Source organism: Boleophthalmus pectinirostris, unplaced genomic scaffold (genome assembly GCF_026225935.1).
Source record: "Boleophthalmus pectinirostris isolate CB_2022bp ecotype Guang Dong unplaced genomic scaffold, ASM2622593v1 HiC_scaffold_2, whole genome shotgun sequence".
Classification (NCBI taxonomy): domain Eukaryota; kingdom Metazoa; phylum Chordata; class Actinopteri; order Gobiiformes; family Gobiidae; genus Boleophthalmus; species Boleophthalmus pectinirostris.
Genome location: NW_026571152.1, coordinates 11,565,306 through 11,591,124, shown reverse-complemented (window position 1 = coordinate 11,591,124; position 25,819 = coordinate 11,565,306). Strand labels below are relative to the sequence as shown.

The following is a 25,819-nucleotide window of genomic DNA, read 5'->3' as shown; positions in this document are numbered from 1 at the left end:
AGTGCTAGATAATGTCTTGGCTGAGTGAGGATCACACAAAAAGTGTCTGATGGGAGACATTCAATAGTGAAATAATGATATTATATTGACCACCCATTAGAAATGAATCAAAAATTACTGTAAATGTCTAGATTCGTGCCAAGGCCTGTATAAAAAGTCAAATCAACCAAAAACTGAAAAATGGAAGCAGCACGTTTGTTTTGTTTTCACACATTATGCAGGTTTCTCTAATTTAGCATTTCTACAAAACATCTAACTATGTATGTCCAGATATTTAAATGTTATTGCCATTAGTTCTGTTTCTATTATCTCCATGTTTATTTTTGTTTGTTTATTTGTTACCAATTTGCGTCAAAATTAAAGGCTCTGTACATTTTTTGCCATGTGCTGGCTGCATCCAATTATAAAGTGTTCTATTGTCTGATAATCAGGATGTGATTGTTATCATGCTAGTATAAAATGAGCTAGTTCTCATTTTTAAGACCATAAAAAACTAACTGATCAGCTGCATATTCATGCATGATCACAGAGATTTAAAGGACGTGGAAGTAGGGGCAATAATTGTGAGCTAGCTGGGTACTCTTATGCACAGAGCCACATGAGGTATTATCAATTTTTACCTCCGCCAAGGAGGTTGTGTTTTTGCCGGCATTTGTCTGTTTGTTTGTTTGTTTGTCTGTTAGCAACATAACTCAAAAAGTTATGGACCGATTTTGATGAAATTTTCAGGATTTGTTGGAAATGTGAAAAGGAAGAACTGATATCATTTTGGGGGTGATCCGGAAGAAATCCTGGATTCTGGATCACTTTGAAATTTTAGTTAACATTGTGGTAAATGGGGCCAAAAATTTTGTTTCTCAATATCTCGGTTAATTATTGACCAAACCCCATGAAATTTGACTCAGGGATGGACAATGAGATCCTCTTTCATATTCCAAAGGCTGATCCGGATCTGATCCAGAAGACTGATTTTATCGCAATTTATATAAAAAAATGGGGGTAGTCCTTGGCGGAGGTCTGCGCTCTCTGAGTGCTTTTCTAGTTTTAAATATCTCTCACTCTTACACTCTAAGATTAGTTGTAATTCATTTAAAATAACAAAGTTTCACTTAAATGCCATAGTATCTTGTTTCTTACCTGGCAATTTCCTCCTTTAACAGTCTGTATTCTGCTTTCTTTGCTTCTGGCAGAGCCTCTGGGGTCCTCATGGGGTTATTCTCCTTCTCAGATACTCCTTTGGGCTTCGCTGCCTGGAAACAGTCAGAATGTCAAAACAAAACACTGCAAAAATTAGGATTTGAATAAGATACAAATAAGATTCCTATACTTTAAATGATCAATTTTTCTATATACACAAACTGTATACTGTATGTTAAAGAATCCAGCTGGAAGCCCTAATAAAAACATTTAAATGCTGGGTACATTAGAGTGTCTGACCTCCACAGTGCGTCGTGCTTCTCTAATCATGAACTCCAGTCCTCCAAACACAGACTGACCCGAGGAGCCATCTGCATCACTGTCACTGTCGTCAGAATCATTCAGAGAAACCACCACAGTCTTGTGCCTGGGCAGCTGAGAGAAGAGAGCAAGAGAGCGGGGTTTAAACCAAAATCAGGGAACAACCATAGACTATAGAAATGAACGTTCTGCTAACTGCCATGTATTGTAACGTTTAGTAATGTAAAGTCTATTTATGCAGAAAATTTTAATTAATCTGTTGCAGTGTAACTTGTACAATAGTGTTTGGAAACGCTGGGTTTGATCTGCAGTGGATTGTGGGAAACCTCAGAGCTCCTTACTGCTGGATAGGAACATGGATCCTTTAAAATAAGGAACATCCTGAGCTGCTTCTGCTAAAGGAGCTCATGGTTATGGTTATGGTCTGGATAACAGAGTTAATGCAAAGATGAGCTTGTGTTGAGTTGTTTTATTTATGAATGAAAAGAAGTAAATATGTATTATTTCTTTTATTTTACAGTTAAATTATTATTTATGTAATTAGGGTTTTTGTAATCTTAAATGTTCCTATATGAACTGCCTACCTCTTACACTTCAAAAGACCTTGTGGAATTTGGCATATTTGTTTTTGCAGTTTTCAGTTTTAGGGGGTTATTTTTTCTTGAACATATATCGAGATATATATCGTATATCGAGATATAGCAAAATATATCGAGATATATTTTTTGATCCATATCGCCCAGCCCTAATCCAGACTCAAACCGATTGTCCATAAAAAGAACATAATCTCAGTGTTTGGATCGGTGTCTGCGCGTGTAAACACGAGCACGTGAGTGACGTGGCTTGACATGAGTGACGTGTGTTCAGGGACGGTACGGCCACACACACAGACAAATGACTCCGCAGATAAATACTGATGCGGAGCCACATATTAGGACATTTATCTGTCCGTAAATTGGATTAAATGAACATAACGTAGAGAGTCTAAGATTTATAACGACATAGCACATGCCCACGTGAAATATCAGCTGCTATCAGCAAGCATATCGGCCAACCGATATATAGGTCAGGCTCTACTTTTCACTTTTAATTAAGTTATTCGACCTGCCCAAACTCAGGTTATGGGTCACCCCATGCATCACTACAAAAAAATACTAGTATATACCAGTACACTACAGTGCTCAGACCTACTCACCACTAGGGGTGCTTTGGGGAGGTGGTGCGCCCTGTTGAACTTGTTTCGGGGTGGGGGGGCTGCGTTGAGGTTGACTGTGCTCAGGTTTCCTCTGAGATGAGCCTGGGCCGAGGACTGAGGAGAGGAGGGGCCACTGAACGTCTTCTCCTACACACACAAAATACACTTTCATTCAGTTTAAGCATCCAAGGTCAAAATAAGTCTGCTGTGTACTGTCTGCATAGTTTTAATGTCAGATGAAAAGTGTGTGTTAGCATGCTAGTCGTTGTTAGCTTTACCATGACGGTAAAATCTTTAGTACAAACTCATCGTGGTGAATAATTAGGATGCTTGGAATGCATAAAGTAAGTGAGGAATAACTCTGGACCGCTGCAAACCGTTGTGTGTCACGTTTTTAAGATGCACTTTTTTAAAGGTGCTGTACCTGATTTTTACAAACAAATTAATGGATGTTGAAATGTCATAGTAATACTGAAACTGAATATTGCATACTTTCTTCTTATTTTGTGTATTAATCAGTTGTTTTTCTCACCCCGACCGCAGCCACCCTCTTGTTGGCCATAGACATGAGGCAGGTTTCTCTGAGCAGCATCTCCTCCTCCTCTTCCTCATCGGCGAAGGGCGGTTTGGGGGGAGGCTCCAACTCGTCAGGGGGAGGGAGCGGAGGAGGAGGGGGAGGAGTGGGTGGGGCAAACGACTGACCAAACCCCTAAAAAATAAATACAGTGCATGTGTTAAGGGTGTGCCAAAGTGGTTTGCCAATTTATCATTTTATCGTTTTATCAGCAGTATAATTGTATTGCTTTTTTGGAGACAAGTTCTCACAATTTAAATTTTTATTATAAAAAAAAAAAAAAGGTACTGTTGTAAAAAATTCTGCAGGCCTTTAGTTGTTTACTCAATTAAATCGGCCACTGAAGTCTTAGTTGATGAAAATCTGTATTAGTCATCTATTGAAATTATATCATTATGTTATAAGGATTAACATAGGGCTACAGTAGAATGTGTGGAGTCAGTTAACTAATAACTTGGGATTTAATCTACCTTTTTGCATACAAATACAACATTTCCTAGTACATTTCTGTTTAAAGTGCTGTTTGGGTCACTTATATTCCAGCCACAACCCCTTTTTAGTTGACTAACCGATTGAAAGGACATGTCTTTAGTCGACCAAAAATTTCGTTACTCAGCTACAGGCCTACTTTCCTTACATTACTATATTTATGTGCATTGAAAAGCTGTAAAATGTAAAAAAAAAAAAAAATGTTCATACCATCCCAAAATGAGTGCCTGCCAAGCATAAGGACTGAGGGAATCCTCCAAAGTCACCTCCAGCAAAAGGGTTATGGGTCGGAGAAGGAACTACAGAAAACGCAAGAATTATAAGGAAAAAATGTGTAAAATATGAATTAAAAATGCTGAGTTTCTGCCTACCCGGGGAGCTGGTCTCACTGTCAGTATCCATGGCGACTTCATCATAGTTGTCATATTGGTAAAGGTTTCCTGAGGTGTCTAAACCAGATTTGCCTGTGGACTTTCTGTGTTCACGATCTCTGGACTGAAAGAATAAAATATAACTGATTAAAATGTCATTCATTCATCAAATTTTGTGACATAACTATAGTTAGTTTTAACCCAGTACAGATGTAATAAAACATGAAAAACAGAATGAGTTCATTTCAAACGGTTTGCAGTGCTCCAAATGTATTCTTCACTCATCTTGTACATTCAGACCTTATGCATGCTATGATGGTAAAGCCAGCAAGAACTAGCAAGCTGTAGCGCACATCCCGATTATCAAACATCCAAGTTTTACAATTAGATACGGAAAGTATAATCACTAATCACTAATTTTGACCTCAAGAGCTGCTTATACAAAACAGTGGGGCAAGTCACATTTTGCTCAAATACATGAGAAAAATAATAAGTGCACACCCTTTAAGATTTTACCAAAAATCATTTCTCTGTTTTTTTTCTATTTTTTTTTTTAAATGCTGGTGTAGTTTATAATTTCACTTCCTGGTTGGACATGGGCAGCAGCTATGAGATAAGCAGAGGTACTGTTATGCAGAAAAACAAAGTTTACAAGTGCCAAAACCTGTTTAAAATTCACAATAATTATGATTACATTAATAAAAATAAATTATAATAGTTTTATTTTGTTAAGAGAATGTTAAATGTGTTAGGTGCCTTCCTTTTGCATGAGATAAATTCTGGAGGCATTTTGAAACCTCCAGTCCCTGTTACCTTATTGGGTGTAATAGTCTTCCCTCCCACCAGCTTCATGAAGCGGTTGTACTGCTCGTCCTGGTTGGAGAGGTCTCTTATCCTCCTTATCTCCTCTTCTCTTTTCCTCCTCTCTTCCTCTTCTTGTCGTCTTTTCTCCTCCTGTTCTCTCTGTTGTTTAAGTTTCCAATTCCTTAGCTGCTGTCTGCGAACAGCCTGCTTTGATGAGGCTTTGGGAGAGAGCAGTAGTGTTGTCAGGGTACAAAAATTTCAAACTCAATTTTGATGCTAAGAATTGGTTTTGAGTATCCAATCTATTCCTGACACCACAATGATAACTCACACAACTCTGTAGACAATGGAATGTGATTTTCAACATTAAATAAATAGCACTTTCTTTTATATTTCCATGTGGCCTTATATCTGCGTAATTGTCCAGATAGGTTCCTTTCAAAGTGTATACTTGTTCTGATACAACTCAAGATCATACTAAAGCTATTCAGGAAAGGTTCATTACGACTCGAATGAGTATCAAATTTCAATACTAAGTTTTAGTACCCTATCTGATTGCTAACACTTTTGGAAAACCCTAGGGATGAGATATGTCATAACATACACTCAAAGATGTCGGTTCATATACAACTTCAAGAAAATATTAGGCCTACCGAGTGCAACCAGATGAAAACCAGATCTTGTTCAGGACTATTCTAGGTCTAAATAAAGGTTAAAATTGATCTAACACTAAAGGGAACAGTTCTAATTAAGGAATAACCCAAAGGAGGACTAAAAATATGGGTAAAAATAGTTTAAACTGGTGTGTCGCAAACTGTGGTAAGCAAGCTTCTTCAGGTGGCACTTGGACAGCTCTTCAGTTTGTTCATTTTATCTTTTTGATAATTTTGATAATTTCTTGTTTAGAACTATGATGAAAATGATGTAGTCCAGTTTGAGGCTTGGTTTAGCCCTAGATTCAACCTGAATTTGAGTTTGGTTGACTAAAATATTTATTTATTTATTTGAGACAGGGGCAGCTTTTGCATTTTACCTTAACAGGAGAGATGCAGTGTACATCAGGTTGTAGCATCAGTACTAATTTCCAACTGTAGTCCCTGGACAGATTCATTGATTGATTGTAATTAACTAACCTTGACTATCAACTGTTCTGGAGACCTGTGTAGCATGTTGTGGGTGTGTAATATACTTTTTTTACTGACTAAAATTAAATGACTCGAGGGACTAATTAAATTAAATGACTCGAGCTACTAATAACACAGATTTTCACAGACTAAAATAACTAATTGGTAATAATAATTATTAATATTTTTGGTAAATAACTAAAGATCCAAGTTATACTTTTCAATCCTAAAACAGGGCATAAACAAACTCACCAAACAAACATACCTGGACATGTCCCATCGAGCATGTCCAGACAAGAGTAGTTAACTAAAACTATTACAGATTTAGTCAGCTAAATTAACATATATTTGGGTGACTAATACTAAACTAACAGGAATTGGTTCATTCATTCTTGACTAAACTAAAAATATTTTAGGTCAAAAGATGAAGACTAGAGCTAAATGAAAATGCCTTGTGTCTCACCAGGGCTGAGTTTCTTGTTGGCACTTTGGGGTTTGTTCTGGTTTGGCCTCCCTCGGTCCGCTGGGGTCTTGGGCACTGGGGTCTTTGGTCCGGGTTTAGCTCCAGGTTTGGGACTAGGTTTAGGACTGGGTTTGGGACTGGGTTTGGGACTGGGTTTGGGACTGGGTTTGGGACTGGGTTTGGTTCGGTCTCTGTCTGGTCCCCTGTAGTCCCGATCCGTAGACCTGGTCCCTGGTTTAGACCAGTCTCGATCTCGGTCCTGAGAGAAGCAAAGTCAAAAATTCATGCATTGAAGAGGATTCTTTGCTGTGGAGGTCACGATACAATCATCATACAGATTTAAATAGCAACAATTTGTGATTTAATTTCCATCCAAGTAAGGGATCCCACACTGTTTAACCCTAAACTCATAAAACGAAATGGTGTGAAGTTACACAATTAAATGAAATCTCCTTCACCTTAAACTCTAAACAAAACTCTGGCATGATTTCCTGGTTCAGCCCCGGTCTAGTCCTGGTTCAGATAGGCTCAGTCTTGGTTAAGTTCTGGCTTAGGTTTAGCTGTGGCTTAGTTTTAGCCCTGGTTCCGAATTACTTTGTTTTAGTTCTAGGCCAGTCCTGATCTTTCATTGAACTTTTTACAATACAGTATCAGCCATACCTGAGAGTTGGTCCTGCTGCGTGTCCGTGCGCGCTCAGTAGGGGGTGCGATGGAAGCAGCAGAGGAGCGTGTGGTCACCCTCTGCCTGTTTGGGGTCGCTGTAGGATTGAGGTTTGAGCTGGAGGGAGCACTCTTGCCTTGGGCAGGTTTGGTGATGCGTTCTTTGCTCTTTTTCATCACTTGAAGTTCTTTTTGGTGCCATTTTTTACTGGCAGACTGCAGTGCCAGCAACCGTAACTGCAACTCCGACAGCTCCTCCTCCTCCACCTTTGGCTAACAAATGGACAAAAAAAATAGGATCCAATTTTAAAAGGGTCCAGTTTAATCATGACTAATAAAATTTATTTTCTCCAATAAATTATAATAATGTATGATGTAACTAACCAAAAAATTTGGTCTGTATGCGGCTAAGTTTGTGGCATAGTTTTAACATATATTATGTCTCAAAATTAACATTAGCATTGATACACAAACATCTCCCTTTGTAAAATCAGAAGTGCACTCCAGTGAAGAACATGCTGTCAGTGTTATCCATTTGCAGCTCCTTGTCCACTCCCTGATTCGTCAGAATTTATTAATTTGGTGTGGCTACAATTAGACAGGAAGTAGTGATAAAAAACAGTGAGGTTACCAGCGCCAGAGCATATTTATATCTTAAATCTGTGGTGCTTTCTATGACCATATGAGGGCCATATTTGAACCCCCAGGCCATAGTGTGAACATTCCTGTCTGTCCAAGCAAAGAGGTTAGAAAATGTTGCCTGTTACCTGAAGTAGTATTAATTTTGCTGTACCTTGTCAATGGAGTTGTTAGACTCCACACTTGATACGGAGGACTCTCTCTTGCAGTTTTTTATGGTTTTGGTCTCATCCCCATCATCTCTGCAGCACACACAGGTGACCCCTTTCTGCTCCTTGGTCTCCTCCTTCCTCTCCTCCTCCAGTTTGGACACCTCATGGACTGCTTTATTTTCACTTTCAGATTCACTGCAGCAGCAAACACAAGCCTTCTCTTTTGTTTGTGGTTCTGTTTCTCCGCCATCTTGGATTTTCACCTCTTCACCTACAAACACAGACATTAATGTAAGTAATTCATAATGCTTTGGCAAATTATATTCCAGTTCAAATCCTGGTCTACTCCTGGGCGGGTCCTGCTGTGATCCTACTCTGGTTCTGGTTTAGTTTTAGACTAGTCCAGTTACAGTTCCTGTTTTATTGGTTGCTGCTCTGGTGATGTTTTGTAGTAAATAAGAACCAAATCTAAATTAGAATAAAATCCTCCATACTCACCCTCCTTGTCTGTGTCTATCGTCTCCGCTTGCTCCGCCCACTTCTTTTTCAGTTCGTCCAAATTGGCTGGGACTTTCTGCCGCAGCGGTTTGATATTAAATGCCTGGAATACTTTCTTTTCTTTATCCACAGTCTCCTCCTTGGCGCTTTCACTTTGCTCACTAGCACCCCCTTCAGACTGTGCTTCAATACTGATATTATTATTATCATTATTACAAACAGTACCAGGGTTGTCCTCTGGTTGAGTTTCTTTAACAGGGGAATCTTTAGGTTCTAATGCCATCGTCTCTTCCTTTCGTATACACTCCAGTTCGAGTTGAATTTGTTTGTATCGCGATAATAAGTCTTCAAATGACTCCTCTGCGCTGGTGTCTGGTTTGGCACAATTATAAACAGGTTTTCGAGGCTGGTTTCGCCCCATTGGCTTCTCTGTGGCCGAAAGGTTAAGGAATAGTTAGAAAGGCTGCAGTTTTGAAGAACCCTCTTTTCCTCCACAAACAACAAATCACAGGACAAAAATTAACCTTTCCTGAATACCTTTGGAATGATCTTAAGCTGTATCAGAACAAGCATAAGAGTACATAGACAAGTATACACCCATGGATCACTATGGAATCTACCATCCAGGTAAACTGAGGGACTACACAGATATAAAGTCTCATATAAAAATACTACAATTTAATGTTGAAAATCACATTCTATTGTCTAAAGAAAGTGTTTTTATCATCATCATCGTAGTATAACAGTTTTATTTATGTTCCATCTTCTCTGTTATCTGGTGTATAAAAACACATTCTTCTATTTGTCCTTTGGATAAGAGGAGTTAGAGGACTTTATGAGGCCACAGACAACATAATCTTCTTTTTGTTTTCTTTCAATAGAAGAAACAATGTACATTTGAAGAGCATATACACTTTTAGTACCTACTGGATTTGACAATGTACAGGACACTTTATTGTAGTTTTAAGGAAAAAGGTATCAAATCCAGTTTTTACTCCACTCGTCCCCTCTAGTGCTACAACTAACCCCTAACACAACATAGCCAAAAAGTGCACCTTATAAAGCTTACAGTATGTAACTTTTGGCAAAGTCTGCTCTAGTGAACTGAAGAAAAGAAAGAAGAAAGGCATGCCCTGTCAATCAATTAATTGAGTAAAAAGGGGGCGAGGCAAAAGTGCGCAAAACTACTACATATCTCAATTTATGTGGCCCAAACTGCACTCACAAGACTACACTGCACGCAAAACAACTATTCATGTGGAAAAAAGTACTAGCAAACAATGTATTTACATAGAGAAACTTTTGGGTTTTACATCAATATGAAAATACTTCAGTTAATTCACAGCAGGAATGCAAATTTTTAAGATATTTATGGTCATTAAATTTCTTTTTTAATTTAACCAATGCAGATTATCTGTAATGCTTTAGTGTGGAACATCCACAAACATATCCATGGCAGTACATTTCTTACATACATCCATTACAGGACTACAAGGTTATGCCCCGAGTCTGATAAACAAACAATGACAATCCACTTTGCTAGTTTCAGTTTTGTTTTCTGAGAACGGTTTCTTACTACTAACACAATGACGCCATTAGATTTCTGAGTACATGTAGCACACTCAAAACTAGTTTGATGTATAAACAAGGACAGTGAGCTAGCCTAACCTACGGGGTTAGCAGCTTTTACACAGAATAAAACCCCATGGAAACAGCCCCTTTTTTTTTTGACAATAGAATGGAACTTACATTAGAAAAAAACATGGTTTATTGATGGTTTAATGGTAAGATGGTTTATTATGTAAAATAGACTTTCTGGAGGTTTCTTCTACCATGTCATCAAAAACATGACTGAAGAGGCTTTACCCCGAATTCACACCAGGAGCTGCAGCAGCGCTTAACGTAGGCGGAGCTGCGCGTACGCGTAAATTTCAAAGTTTCAATTCACACCAGAACGTCAGAGTCGCTCCTGCTACGCAGCCTGCACATCTTCTCATTGTTTTCAGACATCACATTTTGTACTTGCTTTTATTTTATCTTAAAAGTGCATTAAGTTAGAATGTGTATTAAGTGTATTGTGAATTAAGTGTACAACTGCAACGCATTTGCGTTTAATGAGGTTTAAATCTATTAGCACGCACATTAAACACCTCCGTTTTTTCCCCTTAATAAGATCAAATCACGTATAATTAACATACATGATGAGTGTGATTAAAATCTTATGTCCGTCCAGGTAATAAGGCCTATACGTTTATATGTTGATACAGAGTCCTGCACCAATGGATAAGGGAAAATAGTCGCTGAAACGGGCGAGTTTTAACGTTCTGGAATTTTAAGGGCGGGTCAGGACTAATTCAGGTCTAAACCAGTTCTAAACCGCGTCTAAACCATGACTAAACCCGGACTAAATCAGATCTAAACCAGGTCTAATCTTAGAGAGAGAGAGAGAGATAGCGAACCCTGAGTCCCGCGGAGCAGGTGTCCGAAAAGCGCGACGGCTGCACATACCTCTTCTCCAAGCTCTGCACCGGTCCTTTCGCTCGCAGACACTCGGGGCTACACGCAATTAATTATCCTTATGGAAGTGTAATATCCACTCTTTAAAAAAAATGTTAAATTTTGTGTTTTTCAGTATCTACTTTAAATAATAGTTGCAGTACTTTTGAGAACCGTATACGAGACATTTCATAGCACCAGATACAGTGGTAACTCCCTACATTCACTTGTACATTGATTTCTATGCCCCTGTGAACAGTAAAGTCCGTGTAATTGAATCCTGGGATCCCTGATGGTTCACACACACAGAAGGATACGTTTCCTGGAGGGAGAGTTGTTCTTGTTCCCATGATTCTCAGCGGCGACGTACCTGCCGATCGCGGCCCTGTTGCCATGGTTACCTTCTCGCCTCCAGTCAGCTCCTCTGCCTCCTCTGGCATGTCTGAACCTCCCCAAAGCTCCATGACTCCGTTCCCAAAAGTTAGAACGCTGAGTTGGCTCTCCATGAACTGAAACACACAGGAAAACAGATAATTTGCAGCTGCTGACATCAATATTCCCTGGGAGTGTGATGCTAATTGGAGGCTCTGCTCTTTCTGACGTTCTGTTACTTAAGTTAGATTTTAATCAGAACTTTGCTTTAACACAATCTGACCAGAAAGAACTGAGTCACAAGCTAGCTTGCATTAACCAACTGTTTTCAGTTAGTCACTCTGACCTTTTAAAGTTTTAGATAGTCTTTACTAATGTGTGCATTGTGTCTCCATGGTAACTGCCTGAACATTACACCACAGAAGTACATCTAAAACACCCCATGCATTATGTCACTGCAGTATACTTATTTTTTTCATTCTGTTCACAGTAGAGAAATTCCCTCGTCACTGGCCTGTCACAGACTATCCAGATGGAAGGTGCTCAGATTGGTGTAGTTCAGAGACAGAGATTGACTCCTTGTGTTAAAAAAACCCTTCAAGAATAAACATTTTCCAAATACAGTTCACCTCAACCTCCACAGCCTCAGTAGAAACCTTTGGAAAGCCCTGTAAAATGTCTATTCTACTGTTGATTTCACAATCCAACAACTCCGGGTATGTTTGCGATGAGGAAACCACATTATAACACAGATGAGAAAATAGCATCAAATTAGTCTTTAACATTCAAAGTCGCTTTATAATTATTATTATTCACCCTTTAGTGACTCTCAGTTGCCCAGGGCAGACTGACTGTTAGACTGCACATTTTTGGATGTGGTACTGAGATTGAGATCATAGACCTTCTCACTACTTAGAGATGGGCTAATTTTTTGAGTCGATGCCAATAACCGCTGAGAGATGATATCTAGTCGATATCTGTATTTATTATCATGTTTTAAATCTGTAACGAGACCCACGTATTTATCTTAAGTTAAAGAATCAACCAAAATTTAGCTTTTCACTTTTGTAAAAATGATAAGAAAATGTATTTATCTGAGATATCAATTCATTTGTTACATGTTTGTATAAATATACAGCCATATAATGCCCTTCTAATTATAATTTTACTTATTAATTCAAAATGAGCGCACAGACTGGGATTGGCATTGAGTATTCATACCAGCTGATAAGATATCAAATAATCAGCACCGATATCGGCCAATACCTACACTTGACATATATTGCCCATCCCTATGATTAGGTTCGAGATTCGTAGCTTTCCTTTTTAAAGAGGAGGCCATTCTACTCTGCGATGTTTGAATGTTTTTTTTTCACTTTATCAAACAACCCAGTCAGTGTTACCGTGTCCTGGGGTCTGAGGCGAGGTCATAGGGGAAGGTAGAGCTGGCCTGTCTGGTCCACTCGGGCCACTCTGCTGCTGCCTGTGGCCAAGAGGGAAGGGCCCACGTGGAGGCCCACGTGGAGGTCCGTGAAGGGGTCCGTGAAGGGGTCCATGAGGGGGTCCGTGAGGGGGTCCGTGAGGGGGTCCGTGAGGGGGTCCGTGAGGGAACGGCATATGCGACCGAAAATCTGGAGGAGAGAAGCAAAGTCATCAAAGGTGTTTGGGACTGACTAGAGTTTATATATATATATAATAACGTATTTTGAAAACAGGTTAGAAAAATATTAGAATGAAAAGTTAGAGGCAAAATACCTATTTGGGTATGTTTTTTTTTTTTAAACTTATCACAACAAACTGTTCAGATTTTTAAATTTGCAACTATGATCTTTGATTTGTGATATTTGATATTTAAAAAAGAGGATAATAAAATGTAAAAGGGACATCTAATCAAAAAGCTAGAATTCATCTTTGGGTTTTCAACACTAAGCATAAAATAGTTTCCTTTGCCATCTTCTCTACACAACAAACTGGTCACATTTATTTGCACTATGATCATTGTATAGTGACCATACAAAATGATAACTAGCTATTCTTTATTACTTTAAATGTCATCTTAATATAGAGGAAAGGGACAGCTAATTTCTCAGCTGTCTAAAGACTTTTAGAAACCAGACAACTCATGTGATAATCTTTGTATATCTGAATATAAAAACGAAAAAATGTAGCTATACTTAAAATGTTTGCTAAAATAAAAAGGGACACTGATTTACTGAAACACTAAGCATAACAATAGAGAATGTCCATTATTGTCCACTGCTGTCTGTCAAAATTACAGCTAATTTATTGAGGCCAATTTCATATTTCCTAAGTTAGTCTTTGTAATATGGATACAACAAAATGAAAAAAATATCTAGATTTTAAATTTCGGCAAAAAATATAAAGAGACAGCTAATTTTTATGGGTAGAGGGGCCTGTCAAATAGACAGGGGACTATTGTTGTCCATCGCTGTTTTAAACTGACTAAATTTGAAGTAGGATTATCTTCATCAAATTGTAGCTACATTTTACATTTCTACTAAAATATAAGGGGACATGTATTTTATAAGAGTGTTTTGGTCCTGTCAAATGGACCCATCTATTGTTATCCAAACATGAATATTTCTAGTTTTATCTATTTATATCCAAACATAATATCTTTTACATTTCTAAGCAGAGGGCCACAATTTTTTAAGGGTGGAGGTGCTGTCAAATGCCATGATCCCGTTTGAGTTTGATCATACGTCCATCTCTTTTTCCTCAGATTAGCAACTCTTTGAGTCGTGTAGTCCCTGTACCTACCTCGGTCCATGAGAGGCGGTATGTTGCCCGGTATGCTGCCCGGTCGGTTACCCGGTGTGGCCCGCGGTGCTCCGTTCCCATCCCCCCGCAGCAAAGGGACATTCTCCTCGGTTTCATCATCGCAGATCTCCCCGTCTTCAAGCTCTCCTTCCTCCTCTCCGGCTCCGGGCGGCTGATTACAGGCGTTTAAATCCATCTTTTTAGATTAGCTACAGCTTCAATATATTATGGATGCTGGTGGTTTAAGAAATTACCGAATGTGTATCGTAAAATTCATGTTGGAGTTCAAAATAAACGCATCCGGCGCTGACACAGATTAGCGGCGGAACGCTAACAGCGCTAGGCTAACGCTTCTACAAGTCTCACTTAGTCTCGCGAGAATTGATCAAAATAGTGCTATTCCGAGACTTGAAGAAATTGTCCAAAATGCGGAGCTTTAAATTCACGTATTCACATGGAGTCCTATTTATCTATTTATAGTTTGGAGCAGCTAATGCGGTGTGTAAATTACAATTTAAATCAAACTTTAACTGAAGCCTAGCTGCTCCCTAGTGGTTGTAGCCCTAAACAACCGCTTAATATACTACGGAACTGACTGACCTGTCCTGACTTTTAGCATTACTCTTTTCACTCTCAACTCTTTTTACTTCTTCAAGATCATGAATCAGATGATTAGTCATCGGGGACATTGTGGGCATCCTTCAGTTAAACAGACTGGGGAACAAGATGCCCAGTGCCCAGGGACCCTTCTTCAGACCCTGGTCAGGAGCACCTCGCAGAAGGACGTTTTCCTCAATGTCTGCGGCTTTTTAGAATCACTCTGAATATTTGGACATGCACTTATGCATTTTTAAATGCCAAAGATAATTACTTTAATCATTTTGGTGGCCATGGTTCCAATCAATGAGGGAACATTGTTTTGAGTGATTTGTCCAAAAATACGAGAGCCAATGGAATACATTTTGAACAGTTTGACAAAATCAAATTACACTGTAAGAAACAGCAGACGGCTGTTTAAAAACATTTGAAAGAATGCATCAAATAATTTGCTCTATGGAAAAACAAATAGAAAACTTAATGATTTGCACAATTAAGTGAAGAATTTGCAGTGACGTTTTCTGTTCTAATAAGAAAAAACGTGTCAAAGCAACTGGGAAAATGTAAGAACTCCTCACTTTTGACAATTAAAGGCATTCCTTTTATGATCATCTAAAGGTGTTGTGAAGTCTCAAATTCAGTGTTCCATTCAGTCATGTTTGAGTCACCCTGTATGCTTAAAGCAAGGTACTGCTCTTAAATTGCAGACGTGAGGTTCTATTACTGCCAGTAGATGGGGCTTTGCACCCAGTTTTCAGTTCAGTGCCTATCATCTACCACTGGCCTGCTGTAGATGACACCTACTTATGTAGCAACCCTGGTTTCTACTGGCTTCTATGGGCACCTGGATGACTTATGGCCTATTCATACTTTGCGGTGACATCACGTGGTGTGTTGAACATGTATGTGTATGGCGGAATGTTCAGCAGTTACCCCGGTGACACAGTGCACACATTAGCAAACACTGTTTATGTACTGTAGAACTTCTGTACTTCTATATAATAATTAATTTTATGCTCAACCCAAGCGACAATTATGAATATTGAACTGTTTTATTAGAACCTTACCATTTTATATGGAGGTTAGCACATTTTAACGCCTCTGTGACTTTTTGGCACAACCATCCATCAAATTCTACTGTATAAAAGTAGTATAAAGTATAACAAAATTAAATTAAACTAAACAGTTAGGGGGAGGGGGTAACTTGGCAGGTTCACTGATTGTCTGCAAATTTGTATTAATCAACTTTTATTTTTTACTGTAAAACACAAATAGGTCGTTATAGTATTTTTGTATTAATCTATGTTGCCATCCCTGGTCATATTCGACTTTGTTGCTTGACTATGGCGCCACCTTCTGGAGGGGTTGAGCAGGGCAGTTCAGTCATATGCTCAGCTGCACAGTCAGTACTCTGTGGGTCGACCAGCGAAGGATCAGGTGGGGGTCGGTAAAACACAAAGGCTAAGATGAAAAATAGTATTGCTGCAATCTGAAAAAAGACAGATTCAAATGTGATATAAATCAGTTCAGACAGAATTAAAACCACTTACTTACAAGTCAAGATTCTATACAGAAAGGAATATACTAAGGCTAAATGTCCATTCTTAAACTTAAGCTAACCCTTCATTTTGCACGAGACAAAGGAATATTTGAATTCTCTTTAGCAGTGACGGGAGGGGTTAAGGCACAAACAGAGCCAATTCAGATGCACACATCAGATAAAGAATTTCAAGCAACAATAATGCACACTGCTGTCATCTGCTGAAAGCATAATATATGTAATATGTTATGGATATTACATACATTATATATGTCACACCTTCTACCACCATCTACATTTAGTTAGCCACAGCACACACTCCATTTGCTTCACTGCTGTGGAGTTTACAAGCGTATTAAATGAGATTCATGTTGCTTAACAAGGAACCATTAACATGTTGTATTTTACTGAACAAGTCAAATCTAGCATTGCTTTTCTAAGACACCTAATGGAAATCAAAACACTGCAGCACAGAGGATGTGTCCTGTGTAAGGCAATTCTTAGCCTTCATACCCAGGAAAGGGTAGGGTCAAGGTTATGGGGTACATACCTTGTATACAACACAGGCTATGAGAAGGTAGAAACTCATCTGAGAGTTTTCGTAGAAGAAACAGGAGCCCTGGTCTTTATTCTGCCACAGGAGACAGGCCTTGTCAATCAGAGTCCCAAACACTATGGGGCTCGGGATATTACCTGTCCATACAGATTACACAGGGACATTAGAAAGAACATGTCCCTCAGCGACTGAACAACAAACAGAAGAACTGTCATCTCACCCAGAGTGCGCACAAGGATCCACTGGATTCCCAGAGCAAAAGACTTCTGCCTCTCTGGAACACACCTGCACACACACATCCATACATCCCAGGTTTATCTACCGATACTTTGTGCCTATGTCATCAACATTCCCTGGAGGTGTGATGCTACTGTAGGCACTGCTCTGTCTGAAAGTGTGTATGACAGGTTCTGATGATTCTAAAATGTTGACATAATTTGGTAGGATAATACTGCTGAGCATTTAGCCATAGGTATACAGGCAGAACACCACCAACATGACGTCACTGCAACGTATCAGTACACCTGCACAGACACATATCCATACATCCCAGGTTTATGTCCACACCTGCACAGCCAGGAGCACACATTAGCGTCACCTTCCACACATGTAAAGTCTGCTAAAGTTATATCCACTTTATTCTTGTGATGTTCAAGGACATTGTAAATTCCATTGGCCATTATATACAGTCAAACTTCCTCCAACTCAACTGCAGCAAAACTGAAATAATCATTATCGGCCCCAAAACACTAACCAGAACTCACAATAACTTCTCCCTCTCCACTGATGGCTCCTCAGTCCCCTCTTCCTCCCACCTCTGTAACCTCAGCATCCTCTCTGACCAGACCCTTTCCTTTGAACACCACGTCAACACATCACTAAAACCGCCTTCTATCACCTCCGGAACATTGCTCGTCTCTGCCCATCCCTCTCCCCTCAGTCTGCTGAAACCCTCATCCATGCTTTTGTCACCTCCCGCCTCGACTACTGCAATAGCCTGTTCTAAGGTTCACCCTCCAAACTCCTCAATAGACTTCAGTACATACAGAATTCTGCTGCCCGCCTCCTCACTCGCACCTCCTCCCGTGAACACATCACCCCTCTCCTCAGAGATCTCCACTGGCTTCCCGTCCCCCAGCACATTCAGTTCAAACTCCTCACCATTGTGGACATGTCCCTCCACAACCTGGTCCCCACCTACCTCTCTGAGCTCCTCCACCACCACACACCCCCGCCCGTGCCCTCCGATCAGCTGATGCCAACCTCCTGTCTCCCCCCGCCAAGACTAAACATAAGACCTGGGGGGACAGGGCCTTCTCCACTGCTGCCCCCACCCTCTGGAACTCCCTGCCCAAACACATCAGAGACTCATCCACACTCCTCATGTTTAAAAAAGCCCTGAAAACCCATCTCTTTAAAAAAACTTTCATTAACTGTCTTTTTCTCTTGTTTGTTGTTGCTTGTCTTCCCATGTAAAGCGTCTTTGAGTATCTTGAAAAGCTCTATACAAGTGTTATGTATTATTATTATTATTATTATTATTATCAGTCTTCTTTTTAACAGCTAATTTTAATGTGCCCATATTACACTATTTTCAGATTTACTAGTTATACTGTTGTTTCCTCATCACAAACATTTACACATTTTAACACACAAATCCTGTATATTAAGACTGCATTCTTCCCTCAAACTGAAAAAAATTCTGTTCCACCTTGGGATGTCATGTGGTAATACAGGAAGTGCTCCACTGTGTTTTTAAAGTGCATACACATAGGGCTGTCGTAATAACCGCAAAAATGAATCACAGCAGTACTAAAAGGCCCACCGCGGTGCATGTTGGGCCACTGCGATAACTGCACGTGATCAACGTGACCCGACCCAGAGTCCTGCACGGGTCCATTTTTAGAGACCCGCACCTGCCCGGACCCATTAACATTCCACCCGTTACCGCCTGTGGCCGTGATAAGGCAGGACTAACCCGGGACTAACCCAGGACTGACCCAGGCCGCATAGACCGTCTGATGATCGCAGGCGAAAAGACCGGCACAGAACTCCACGCCGCACAGAGGTAAACGCAGCCTTCACCCGAACTAACGCGCTTTGTGGACACCTGCTCCACGTGCTCGGGGTTCTCTCTCCCTTAAGTCCTTGGGTACCCGAGCCAGTGCAGGACTCTGACCCGAGCTGCCACAGTGAGAGCTGGAGAGATGCAGCGGCACTTGTCCCAAAGCCAAATGCTATATCCGTGTGACACCCAAGATAGGCCTACATGTGCATTTGCGCAACAAGCACATCATTGGAGAGAGTTTTCAGTGCGGCTGGAAATATTATAACTCCGGGGGATGGGGGAGGGGGTACGGTATCATCGCATACCACGCTGTTGAGCCGCTATACCGCACCACAGGAGCAGGTGAAATTCCCTAACCGCAACAGCCCTACATACACCTTCACTAGACTCATCTGGGTCATTTCAGCTCTGTAATTGACAGTCTCTAGAGAACAAAAAGTAAATGGTAGCTGTTAATTTGAAACTACAGCTTTGTGACATCATAAGGGAAAACAGAGCACTTTGAGCTCTGGAGATGTAGACAGATTACTCAAACATATGCAAATGAAACAAAACATCCAGGTATATTTTTTAATAAGGTAAACAATATTAAAACCTGACTTAAAATTCACAAGAGTCAATTCTGTGTAATATAGTAGCTGCTTTTGGTCTTTGGACTAAAATATTTTTTAGTTTTAGTAAAAATTTAGTCAAATATATATATATATATTTTTTTTTTAGTTTCAGAAATTGTAAGTACCGTAATTTAAAAAAAAAATCTGTGGCTCGCTAGTGTGATATGCAGCTATGATGATGAATATTGTGATTCATAATATTTAATTTATAACATAATGATCCATGGGTGTCATAGATTATAACTATAGCACAGACACAAGCATGTCTTCTCTAGTGGGAAACACTAATACTGTATTTCATCATGTACTCAAAGAACACATCTGGGGTTCCTCTAACTTTGGTATTGCAAAGGGGGAGCTTGGATCTCCACTTGTCTCTGTAATTCATGTCTTTATTTTTTATTAGTAAGCAAATATAGCCATACTTTTGTCTCATTTCTGTTTGTTACATTACTGTATGTTGTGCTAATCCATACTAAATAAATATGACATTTTTAAGCAGAGAACTGACTGAGTCTAAATGAGACTGACCTGAGTGTTGCGGTGATGGGGGCTAGGTAGGAGAAGGTGGTCAAAAACGCTGAGATGGTCATGAGGGTCAGAAAGAGAGGAATTAAGGAGCAGGAGCCTTTACACTGTCCTGCTACAGCCACGCGCTCATGAGCCCAGGAGACATTACCCATCACACAACTGCAGCCTGTGTACACCTACAGTGACAGGAGAGATTATAACATTTTTTGTTAAAAAAATAATAATAATAATAAAGATAGGTAGATAAATATAGATATAGACATATATAATTGAAATAAATGTACATTTTACTAAGAGAGAGATGTCAGATTAGCAATACTATACTACTATACTAGTAAATATATAAGTGTCTGAGAACTGTGTGAATGCATGAGCAATGTTCCAAATGATGTTTGATTCAAATTTTCAAATTAAATAAAGAAAAAGTTTTTAAATGATTGCAAAAAACTAACACTCAAGCTCACTTCCTATTTCCACAGTTAGCTCTGTTCATTTATACAGACCCAGTCTGAACAGGTGAGGCTGATCAGAAGTAAACTATATTTTGACAATACCGTTTTTTTTTTTTTTTTTTTTATGGAAATGTACTCATACTCATTTTATCATTTAAATCCCTTAGTCAAACAGAAAATATGTTTTTATTGTAACTCTTAAAGTAGTATATGTTTAGTGCTGAGCGGGACATGTGCAGGTGTGTTTTGGATGGCAGTTTTTCTGGAAACAGACTGTTTCCTGCATTTGTGAAGTGTTGAACCTGTTGTCACTGACATTCACTTGGAGCTCCCAGTCAATGCCTGATCTGACGATGGATTGATTTTTAGCTTGGGCTCTGCAAAAACCCTACAGGGATAGAATAAGAGTAGAAAAGCACTGGTGCTTCCTCTGACCTAACCTGTCCAGCCAGAAAGCTTTAACAAAACACAAAGATAAATGGGTCTGGATCCTGTCTCCACAATTCCAGAGGGCGGATTAATCAATCAGAGAGAGGCATGCTCTGCTCCATTAAAAAGCACCACTCTCCACTCCATGGAAGCACCACACTCTTATTTAGGAGGTAAAAGAAGTTATATATTTTGCTGTCAATGTTGCTAGAGTTTTGGAGAGATGTCTTCTGCATGTGAGAGATTCTTGCTACAAATTAGCAGCTGTGGTTGGACCGTCCCAAGATTGGACAGAGGTTTGTCACACTCTGTGATCCTGTTCCAGACCTTTCTGGGTTCAAACAGGAGGTAGAAGAGACAGGCTGCTCAGGTAACCTCTGACTGGAGGTAGACAGCTATTCACCTATGCTCAAAGGATTAAAGTTTTGTCAGTAAGGTAACTAGTTATCTGTGTATGTTACCTCTCCACTGGATGTGAGGTTGATGGAGGTACAGCCGGCGTAGCAGGGAGAGAAGTACATGACATGATCTGCTCCACACACAGGCCTGAACACTTTGTCACAAGTGCAGTTAATGTTACACTGAGATGTAAGCTGCTCATTCACAGAGGAGCTGCAAAATATCCAAAACAAAGAGGGTCAAAGCACAAGACTTTTTACTTAAGCTACATTTACATGCTTTGGAGAGGACATCCAGTTATGAACTAGAGTGTTGTGTGGAGGTTATGTGGCAATGGCAGATATACATTTTATTTATTCAAACACACACAGTCTGTAAAAAATATGATAAGGCCTAGATAGAACACAGGTTGGCCATGGGTTGTGCCGACCATCTTGTGAGCGGAACATGAGCGAAATTCAGCATGATGCTTGCTTGAGTCCCACCTGTTCAGCTGATGTAGACTGGTCCTGTCTATCTTCTCTAACATAGGGTTCTCCAGCTGATTTGGGTATGGCACATTTACACCAGCCAAGGGAACAGTTGGGCAGTGGATGAAGAACATGAAATTTGCAAACAGTCCGAGCACAGTACATACAATGCAAAATCCGATCATGCCTCGAATTTGCATCTTAAATCTTTTCATAAAGTAGCTACCAAAGAGAGTCCCAAGTCCTGAGATTGGAATCATTATACCTATGAGAGAATAAAGGGAACAGAGTAGTTGTCACAGAAAGGAAATACTTAAAGGGCCTATATTAAGCTATTTTCTAATCTTTTTTAATGATCAGAAACATACCTGGAGTTGTGTCTTTGCACTGTTTTCCTTACGACCTCTTGTATATAGCTGAGATTTTTTATTACTTACCTTTCTATTTTATCTTGACTTGTACATTTATATAATTCTGCCTTATTTGACACCTGTCTCTTGATATCTTTTTTTGCTACTTATATAGAAATTATTACTACCATTTGTGTTTTTTACTCTTTGTAATTATATTATAATGTGATATCTGAGCTACTGTGTCCAAATAATTTCCCTTGTGGATTAATTAAGTCTAGTAAAGCTTTTCTCAAACATGTGTCAGTAAAACAAAACAGATATGCTTTTGATGAGGTAACAACATTCTAAGATGATTAAAAGCTCACAAGAGTAAATTGTACATAATACAGGACCTTAAAAAACTAATTGTTACAACAAATAATTATTATTTAGCCTTAAATAATAAGATAACCTTACCGAAAAGCATTGCTGCATCCGAAGAACTGAGTCTAAACTGTGACTGAATGTACTTGATCAAAAATGCACTCAGAGCTGATAACTGCCCAGACACTGGAGCTCCAGCCAAACACAGAAACATGAAAGTGGGATTTGTACAGAGAAGAAGAACAGATCTAAAAAGTATTATTGTTAGACTGTTTTGTCAATAATACAAATGTGTACAGTTTGACAGCAGTCTTACCTCAGCATGTCTTTGAGAGTGTGTCTGTACTGTGCTTCTGATACTGTGGTGAGGCTGCCCTCTTTGTCCTGGGGAGGCTCACATGTAGTAATGGTCCCCTGGGAGCCTGGGGCAGAGAGCACACAAAAACCTGTGTAGTATTCAGCTCACACTCAATATGGACATAATATTTGATTACCTTGTAGTTTTTTAGGATACCCCAGAATGGCAAAACCAACTGGAAGACTCAGAGTTCCACACAAAATGAACCCAATCCACCAGGCCCCCACCCACAAAGGACTTGCTGGAGTCATCTCTGTGCTTTGACATCAAGCATCACACATTTCATCTTTGTTCCATATTAAATCTTTTTGACACTACTTAACATCAGACTTACTCGAGTGTTACTTCAGAATAAAAGCTGAGGAAGTATCCCCCCAACAGTGAACCAACTGCTGGGCCAAACGTGGCCGCTGTGTAGAAGATGCCTGAAGAGAAACTGGCATATATTAAAAAAAAAACATATAAAAGCATAAACAGACACATAAACATGAATGTTTAACTCACCCATATAAATTGGTGCATTGCTTGCTTTGACATTATCATCCAGAAAAGTGAATCCTAATGTGAAAAGAGGTGTTGCTCCAATGCCATGTAAAATCTGTCCCAAAATGAAGACAAAGAAATAGTTGGACAGCCCATCACTGGCCCTGTTATCGGAGAAGTCAGAGCTGTTGGCTGAACACAGATCTGATTTCTCTGGAGCAGTGGCCTGGTATGGAGGTGTGGTGAAGTGAGGAAGGGCAAACACCAAAGAGCCCAAACCCATGATCATGATGCCCTGGCCCAGCCAACGAGGCTTGTGCCCATTCCCCCCAAAGTAACTGGCAAAAGGCAGACACACACAGGCAGCAATGTCATAAGCACTGACGATGAGGCCGGACTGGGAGCTGCTCAGGTCAAAGCGCCTCTCGATGGAGGTCACTACAGAGCCAACAAAGCCGTTTATGATCATACCTTGGAGTAAAGCAGCCATAGACAGAAAGAAAAGAACCCAGTGAGGAGTGTTGAACACTTGGAGAGCTTTGAGCCTCAGAGACCCCCAGCCACACAGCAGGTCCGAGTCCTGCTCCACTGGACTGTGTCCACATTGAGCAGGCCCTAGCTCACATAACTGTCCCTGGAAGGACGTGGCTCCAGTGAAAACAGCAGCATGAGCAGAAACATCAGCTCCAAAACTGGAGGGGCTCCTGGGAGCAGAGCCAATGGGACTGTGGCTCTGGGACTCCATACCAGGATCTTCATCTGGAGGGTGGCCCTGAATGTCCAAAAGCTTCTGCCTGAAGCTCGAGGAAGCATCTGCACTCAGCTGCCCGGACATTGGTATTGAGTCAGGCAAGTGAAGTAGTTGTTCTTGTCTTAAATTGGAGATTATCCTGGATGCACAGGAGATCCTCAAGGGCTCTTGCACTATGATGATGATTAACCTGCATATCACATACCAAACTTCAAATAATTGCATTATTATACAACTGGTGGTTCTCAGACTCTAGAATGTGATTATGTCATTCCCGTAGATGGAGCCAAGAGTAAGCTTTCCCTACTGATTACATTGTACTTTGCCATGAAATATGCAAAAGATTCACAAATGTTGAACCTGATTTCCATTAGTGACTAGACCCATTAACTTCTTGTATTAAAACAAACAGCTGCATTTTAACACTATTCATTTTAGCTGCCCCCCATCTGTATTAAATAATATAGGCCTATAGAATGTTGTGATGTCACCTAAAACCCAGCAATTCCTTAATAATACATGCTATTTGTAGATACATTGCAAAGCCCTCAAAGTTAAAAACATGACAGAATTCAAATAAATAGAAAATGATTAATACACAAAAGGTATGGTTTCAGATGGAACAGGAGGGTTTACAGATGGAAACATAGAGACACAGTGATTAGGTGGTAGATTATTCAAAAGGAGCAGGAGCTGCCAGTAGGGGTGCAGGGGGAATGGCAGCGCTCTGGAGGGCCTACTTTGCTATGAAGTAAAGGCACAATAATGCGGCAGGTTGAATCGTTATATTTTTATGATACCTTTTATTGCCATTGTTTAAACCAGTCAAGGTTATGCCACATGAAGCATTTTATGTTACATTAATTAACATTAATTAATTATTAACATCTTTGTATTTGGATTAGGTTGTCAAATATAATACAAGATGGATGGAGGTGGGAAATATGAATTTACTTACTGCAATTGAACTAATCACACAATCACACAATGAATCACACAGTGAAATACAAAAGTACAAACTTGCACACATGTTAAGCAATGAGGTTGGAGTCCTACCTTAGAAATGAGTCCAATAAACAGTGTGAAAGTTTCCCTCATTTGAAATTGTGAGGTGGAACTTAAGACAGAGAGCTCCTCCTCCATCACAAACCACTCCAAGAGAGACACTTTTCAGATGTGATGATCTATGGACTTTACAAGACCTGTTATTAAACATTCTGGAACTATATGACCGTGCAAAATCCAAGTGAAATCAAACTTTACACGAAGAGACAATGTCAAATTTTCTAAACCAGAACTATTAGTCCGGTTCCTTATATTCAGTTTTTAACCTTAGTGGGAATTTTTTGAGGATTTGCTAAACTATATATTTTTGGAAAGCTTATAGTATATGGAGCCAGAAAATCAATATTTGCATTTGCCCAGATGTCTATATAGCGGCCATATTGAAATTTTAAAATGTCCGCCGTAAATGTAAAAATTCTAGTATCTCGACTTCTGAATAAAGGGAAATGTTGATTTTTACTGCTAAACCCATATTGTAAGGGTCAAGGAATCCAATGGTGCTAGTTACACATTACCATATTAATCCTTCAGTACATGAGTAGGTAATAATAACCCATTGTGGTTGTTTTCTTGCAATATGTCTGTAAGGAAAAGTTAATATTTCATGCTGAAGCTGTTCTTCAAAAAAAAAAAAAAAAAAAAAGATTTTGTATAGCACTCACTAAAACATTTAATATATAACTGTGTGAATGATTACAAAGACACACACTGCAG

The 25,819-nt window shown here is 39.6% G+C and overlaps 2 protein-coding genes across 4 annotated transcripts in view; both read right to left on the bottom strand.

Annotated features, from left to right (window-relative positions):
* LOC110168305 (zinc finger C3H1 domain-containing protein) overlaps positions 1–14,466 on the bottom strand; it is a 32,145-nt gene extending 17,679 nt beyond the window's left edge. For 2 of the 3 annotated variants that reach the window (XM_055155310.1, XM_055155311.1), the window contains exons 1-14: positions 14,077–14,465; positions 12,699–12,926; positions 11,241–11,432; positions 8,428–8,856; positions 7,932–8,200; positions 7,139–7,411; positions 6,479–6,737; positions 4,901–5,109; positions 4,088–4,211; positions 3,927–4,015; positions 3,186–3,362; positions 2,654–2,800; positions 1,438–1,572; positions 1,138–1,250 (exon numbers count right to left, since the gene is read on the bottom strand). In XM_055155310.1, coding sequence (XP_055011285.1) covers positions 1,138–1,250; positions 1,438–1,572; positions 2,654–2,800; positions 3,186–3,362; positions 3,927–4,015; positions 4,088–4,211; positions 4,901–5,109; positions 6,479–6,737; positions 7,139–7,411; positions 7,932–8,200; positions 8,428–8,856; positions 11,241–11,432; positions 12,699–12,926; positions 14,077–14,272 — 2,840 coding nt within the window. In that variant the 5' untranslated portion in view covers positions 14,273–14,465. Of the gene's footprint in view, positions 1–1,137; positions 1,251–1,437; positions 1,573–2,653; positions 2,801–3,185; positions 3,363–3,926; positions 4,016–4,087; positions 4,212–4,900; positions 5,110–6,478; positions 6,738–7,138; positions 7,412–7,931; positions 8,201–8,427; positions 8,857–11,240; positions 11,433–12,698; positions 12,927–14,076 lie in introns of all 3 variants that reach the window. The other variant, XM_055155312.1, reaches the window with a different exon arrangement.
* A 1,525-nt stretch (positions 14,467–15,991) lies between these two features.
* LOC110168306 (solute carrier organic anion transporter family member 4A1-like) lies at positions 15,992–24,124 on the bottom strand. The gene is made up of 11 exons (XM_020933741.2): positions 23,311–24,124; positions 23,141–23,231; positions 22,943–23,064; positions 22,765–22,870; positions 22,542–22,696; positions 21,748–21,997; positions 21,325–21,475; positions 19,983–20,158; positions 16,990–17,054; positions 16,764–16,906; positions 15,992–16,162 (listed from the first exon to the last, which is right to left on the bottom strand). Exons 1-11 carry the CDS (start codon positions 24,122–24,124, stop codon positions 15,992–15,994), a joined length of 2,244 nt encoding a protein of 747 aa, XP_020789400.2.
* Between the last annotated feature and the right edge of the window lie 1,695 nt (positions 24,125–25,819).

Coding starts and splice junctions, on each gene's coding strand:
- LOC110168306 (XM_020933741.2), bottom strand. CDS start 24,124: ATGTCCGGGCAGCTGAGTGCAGATGCTTCCTCGAGCTTCAGGCAGAAG. Junction 22,697..22,764: donor ACTCTCAAAGACATGCTGAG/GTAAGACTGCTG, acceptor AATACTTTTTAG/ATCTGTTCTTCTTCTCTGTA. Junction 20,159..21,324: donor ACCTCACATCCAGTGGAGAG/GTAACATACACA, acceptor CTGTCACTGTAG/GTGTACACAGGCTGCAGTTG.